At 34.8% G+C, this 6274-nt stretch overlaps 1 protein-coding gene across 1 annotated transcript in view; it reads left to right on the forward strand.

Moving 5' to 3' along the window:
• The window catches only part of LOC134535989 (dolichyl-diphosphooligosaccharide--protein glycosyltransferase subunit STT3B), a 28861-nt gene extending 24734 nt beyond the window's left edge, over nucleotides 1-4127 (forward strand). The window contains exons 11-15 of the mRNA XM_063375469.1: nucleotides 179-352; nucleotides 444-557; nucleotides 1055-1179; nucleotides 3582-3669; nucleotides 3788-4127. Coding sequence (XP_063231539.1) covers nucleotides 179-352; nucleotides 444-557; nucleotides 1055-1179; nucleotides 3582-3669; nucleotides 3788-3877 — 591 coding nt within the window. The 3' untranslated portion in view covers nucleotides 3878-4127. The remainder of the gene's footprint in view (nucleotides 1-178; nucleotides 353-443; nucleotides 558-1054; nucleotides 1180-3581; nucleotides 3670-3787) is intronic.
• The last annotated feature ends 2147 nt before the right edge of the window (nucleotides 4128-6274 follow it).

Consider the following 6274-nt stretch of genomic DNA (forward strand, 5'->3'; position numbering starts at 1 on the left):
CTTCTGCAAAGATGAATTATGCTAATTGGGAGTTAATTAAGTGGGTTTTATTTTAAAATTCTAGTCATTTTTAAAAAAAGAACGAAATTTCTAAAATTGGTTGTAGCACTGTAAGTACCCCAGTTCATTAGTGAGAAGTTGGTACTGTTTACACTGTACATTTCTATCCAACCTGCAGGTAGGCAAAGCGATGTCATCGAACGAGAGCGAGGCGTACAAAATCATGACTTCTCTAGACGTAGATTACGTGCTGGTGATTTTCGGCGGTGTGATTGGCTACTCGGGTGACGACATCAACAAGTTCCTGTGGATGGTTCGCATCGCAGAGGGCGAGCACCCCAAGGACATCCGGGTGAGTCCAGCTCTGCTGCGGTGATGATCGATCGTGTAGACTGTGGCAGGGTGCACAATGTGTTTGATTGTGGTGGTTTTCTTGCGCGCAGGAGAGCGACTACTTCACCGATCGTGGTGAGTTCCGTGTTGACGCAGAAGGAACTCCGACACTTCTCAACTGCCTCATGTACAAACTGAGCTACTACAAATTTGGGGAATTCAAGGTGATTAAATAAAGTAATAAGGTTTATTTTGTGTTTTCTAAGTTTATCTAAAAAAAAAGTACAGTGAAGGGTCTTCACTCGAACACGTTTGAGACCGTGGCCATGGCAGACTATGGGACACCAATATTAGTGTTGGGTCAATTCATATTATTCTTGAATTGGCCAATTTCATCGTAAGGTTTTCAAGAGCAAATGAATAATTTACCATTAACTAAAGTTAAAATAATATATTCTGTGTTTTTTTATAATTTAATATTTTATAATCAGATTTCCAAAATTTTGGTTCCAAGTTATTTTAATTAATGTGAATTTACTTTAATTTGAACTAGTTAATTTCTAAGGTTTTCACACTTAGCATTTTCTTAGATAAGCATCACGCCTAATACTACGTTAGTTGTAAAACTTTTTATAGTACAGAATAAGTGGATTAAGTACAGAAAACACGTATGTCTAGGCATAAATGATATTACTGGTTTATTTTTTAACCTCCATTGTAGATGGACTACCGGAGCCCAGCTGGGTTCGACAGAACTAGGAATGCAATAATTGGGAACAAGAATTTCGACCTGACATATCTGGATGAAGCCTATACAACAGAGCACTGGCTTGTGAGAATATACAAGTAAGTAACACTTTATATGGTACTTCCTTTTTAATATTGGTTGACTTAAATAAATGTAGTGGTATTCTTGGGATGTATTTTGGTAAAAACAGTAAAATCCTAGTATAATATATACTTTTCTATTTATGTTATTAAAAAATTGTATTATGCAAGTAAGCTCCAAATGTGTAGATATAAATTGAAAAAACTGTGTGTTTGGAGCCATTACAGTCTATATAACATTGTCTGATGCAACTATAAATTAAGGTGCTTACCTATTTTTAAACATTTTTTTAAAATTGGTGTTTCAATGTTTTTTTTTTTTACTTCAAAAGTTAATTCTTCAATTTTTTAATAATCATGATTATTGAAAAGTCTCAAAGATAAAATTAGAGGTTCATTTATGTATGCCCTTTTAAAATCGATTATTCACGTTTCTAGCTCCTAGCATCTTTGTCATTCTGACCAATCAGTTGGAATTGTACACCTCCTGTATTGATCTGGAATTTGCATCCAATTATCAGATTTTGCATCTGATTTTTGTTTCATGTGTTCTGTTGAGTTCATTGGAAACTGCTGTTATTGGTGGATGGTAGCATTTTGGAACCTTATTTAATTTAATTTGAGTGAGCTGAATAATGTTATGTATACATAATTTAATCTATGATACATTTTACTGAGAACTTATTCTTGTAGCTTTGGCCAAGATTTAAATGCTGGCTCAGTGATTATTAGAGCAATTACTACAACCACCTGTTTGCGGTGAAAATAAATGGCAGATTTCGTCAATTTTTTTTGTTGATTTCGGTGTATTTTTCGTCATTTTTAAAACTAATTTCGGTAAAATTTTTGTCGCTTTTAGAACTTTTTTTCTTTTTAATGCTTTTTTCAATTTCTTTTTAAAAACTCAGGTAATTTGTGATCTTTAAAATATTTAGTTTTATTGAAGTCATGCAGAAAAAACAATAATTTAATAATTACTTAAATCACCAGCACCTGGGAACACTAAGGAACATCAGGAATGTTATATACCGGTAATTAGGCCTATGGCATTTCCATTTGGATAGAATTTCAGGAATTTAAAACCAGAAATGTTAAAAATATTATGAGAATTTAGGTTTTATTCAGTTTTATTTAGGTACAAAAAGCACTTCAGTTCTTGTGTATTGAAATGTTATGCTCATTGACTGGAATTTAATTTTTTTTTTTACAAATTTCAGTGTAGTTTCAAGTTTCTGTGAAAACAATAATAAAAAAATCACGAAGTTTGTAAATTAAAGGATGTTTTTAAAAGTAGGCCTACCTTCAATGTACTTGATTTGGGATGATCAAGTTTCTCTAAAGAAATATTGGCTTCCATGAAAGCACAATCTGTTGACATAACAAATTCTTGTTTGTCTTCTTTAGCCTTTTTCGTGCGGGAAATTACGTCGGTGAGTGAAATCTGACGTTAGACACCTGACGTATTTGCTGCTTCAAATTGTTTTGCAGCTTGTGCGAACGCTTTATTCTTTTTGTGGGAAGCACTGCAATTAATGTGTTTCAAACACGTATCCTTTCTGGTCCGCTCGACGTGCACGTTACAATACTTCGTGCGAGAATTCTTTCACGCGGTCGTAAATTGTAACCACCATTCTAAACGTTTTATTTTGTAACGTTACATTAAACCTTCGTAGACTACACGCAGTCGGCAAAGCAAACAGTAAACAAGCAGATCTACGATGAGACTAAATCACAGAATAACAACACCGCAAGACTCCCGACATTCGACTAAATACTACTAACCGAATAAATGTATTAAATCGACGAATCGTTCTCGCACATCCAGTAGGCAACTGTTGGAGTTGGAGAACGTGTTTCAACTTCACATTGCTCGCATTTAAGTTCTCACAACTTCGAACTTTCTCTTTGCACCTTACCTACCTAACAACATGAACCTGAACCTAACCCGGTCAGACAGAGGTCTCGTAATTGCCACGTAAACAAAAACCCGTCGATTCTTTAGCACGAACATGACATCGGAATTTATTGAGTGTAAGCAGTTTTCGTTATTCTGTTGTTTGGAAATGGTAGTTTTTTTGTGGACAGCAACGAGCTAGTCGACGAAATATCGATATATCTCACGTTAACACGGTCTGATTGACTTATAGCGCTCAATCGAATAAAAGTAAACACAGCAGCGAGAGGAATACGTTCATTTCGTGATTTTTTCGCGTTTTATCGCCATCGCGGTAAATTTCGCGCAAATTCCTAGATTATGGCAAAAATTTCGCGATTTCACGTGCCGCGAAAAACAGGTGGCTCTAGCAATTACCTACTTAGTACTCATGTTGGTTTAGTTCTAGTTAATGAGTCTATTTTAGTGAAAACAATTATTTTTATTCAAAATCATTTTTCGCTTTTTTTTTTTTTTTTTTTTTCAGAGTGAAGAAACTTGATGAATTCAACCGTCCTAGAATACCGGTCACGGAGCGCAAGATAAAGCGAAGCAAGGTGTTTGTTTCGAAGAAGGTACTCTAGTGGCTAGTTTGACTAGTTTTGACTGCCTCTGTGATTGTGTGTGTGCGTGCGTGTCGTCACGCTGGCAACCCGGCGGGCCGACTGATGACGGCGACTGTTCTATTTTCAGACTAATAAGCGTAAGAAAGGTTCGATTAAGAACAAGCCCGCCGTGGTGAAGGGGAGGAAAGTGGGTGCCGGCACTGCGACGGCGTCCTAGTGCGAACGCGGTGCGAACCCGCCCGCCACAGCGTGCCTCTCACGAAACACTCGCCGTTCACGACGCGAGTCCGCCCGCCCGCCCGCCTGCAGACTTGTCGCAACCAAAGGTGTTTCTGTGATTCGTCGTGCAAATATTCCTTTTTTTTTAATAGGCAATTTTTCTGTCTTTTGTTATGATTTATAACTGGTTGATAGTGATGCTGTGTAGAATGTTTTGTAAATAAAATGTTTGTGGATGTTTTAGTGAATTAATATTTAATTTGAGGTTCGAAAATTGAAAGCATATACTATTGACAAGGGCACCAACACTTTTGTAGGAATTTGCATCTTGCCGTGCACCACTAAAAACACACACAATTCTTTTGAACCTATTACTTTAAATTAATTTATTTCATTCATAATTTCATGTTCATCCAGTAGTATGGCAGAACATTATTATATTTTTATTTGATTTACTCTACAAATAGTATTTTGTTTTGTGTTCAAAATACAACTGAAAAATTTTTACATATAGTACAAAAACAATTTGTTTAAAAGACCGCAGAATAAAGTGCTACACTTCCAAACTACGAAAAGGTCAAATTATTTTTTATTTTATAATTTTTATTCTGAGGAGAGAAAAAATTTTAATGGTTCATACGTTCATAGTGCTAGTTTTTATTTTGTTAACTGTAAAATGTGCAATTATGTGAATTATGTGGTTCAGTGGTTTCAGGCAGTAGATTTTTCTATGGGAGATAATTAAGATGTTTAGTTTATACGTACTCTGTGATATGGTCGGGAGATTTTTCTGTAAAGCCTATTTTCACCAACATACCTAGGTACTTTGTACAACTCACACACACATGCATTATTTACTTTGCTTTGGTAACTGGCTTGCTATTTGTTCTTTGTGTGGTACCTATCTTGTTTGAGTAAGTTTAATGGAGACTTATTTTCGTACAAGTTTATTTTTATTAGAGTCCACAGTAAATTGATTTTGCAAACAGTGTACAGTTTGACAACATTACACCTTAATAGCAAGCATTAGTGTTTGTGACTTATGCTGTTGACATTTAGATAACCTTCTGGTTTAGCAAAGCTGTTTGAACTCTGCATGAAAGTGATATGTAGTTGAGAGTGTGAAGTAGCTGTATTCACTTTGGACGGACAGACAGACAGACAGCTTGTTTGCTAGATCGCACGAATTACTGGATGGACTCTCACAGAACACGATAACAAGCAGATGCACATGCTGACTGGTGTATTGTTTCAGTCGCTTGTTAAGAATTTTAATATGTGGTTTACTGTTAAATTATTCTCACTTTTTCTTAGGCCATTACATACCTTTACCTTGTTTAAAATATGAACTTTTGAATGCTCAATTGAAGTAGATAAATGTCATAGTCAAGTGAAGCTGTTTTTTCAGAATCTTGAACGGGCTGACCTGGTTGCAGCAGTGTAAGCTTTGGTTTGGATCAGGGGGTGAGTTGTGTTTATGATTCCCACCAACAAAAAGGAAAGAATTTTAAAGCATACACTGGTCAAAGTTGTTTTCTCCCCAAAATTAAATTCTGTGTATGCTCCTGGTTTTGATAAATTTATTTTGTACAATGCAAGCAGTATGGAAGAAAACTTTTTGGTATAACTGTTACAGTGTTGGTAAAGCGAGTTTTGTTGTGACATTGACATGAACTCTCTGTCCCAACCCCTCCTGGCTGCCTGATATTGCAGCAGTTCAAACTTCGAAATATCTTTGGTTAGCGGATATGGTCAAAGTAACCAAGTCCCTGTTTTTGTATGTCTTAAACTTGTATGATTTAAATTTTTGTACTTTATTTTTAAAGGATGAGCTATTGTAACATAAATTCTATGTGAATCCGTTTCTCATTTAAATATTAAATTATTCATGAATATTTTTCTAATTGAATGTAATATGCAGTTAAACTTTTTTTCACACTAAATCCAAGAAAAATATCTGCAGAATATACATAGGTAAATTAAAAACAGTGAAATATAATATATGGAATTATAACAGATTGGTGTAAATTGAAATAGAATAAAAATAAACCTGGCTATTGAACCAGAAAAAATTTGAAAATGTTAGTCAAAATTTTACTCTTTTATTATTTAAATGTTTTGTGAATTAGTTCAGTTTGGTGTATCTATTGCTAAAAAAAAAAAAAGCGGGGATGGGGAGATAATTTGATTTGAAATTTTGAGTCGAACAAAGCATTAACGTGTTTCTTGTTTTGTTTGGCATGCTGAAGGCTTGTTTGTGGCATTAAAAGAATGGGTTCAATTTCACCAATGTTTTACATTTGTAAAAGTATATTTCATCGTCCCACTAACAAAAATTTTTCTAAAGCTTTAATGGAAAATATATTTGGAATTAACCATGCAAAATTTTTATGGG

This window comes from Bacillus rossius, chromosome 10 (assembly GCF_032445375.1).
Source record: "Bacillus rossius redtenbacheri isolate Brsri chromosome 10, Brsri_v3, whole genome shotgun sequence".
In the NCBI taxonomy this organism is placed as follows: Eukaryota; Metazoa; Arthropoda; class Insecta; order Phasmatodea; family Bacillidae; genus Bacillus; species Bacillus rossius.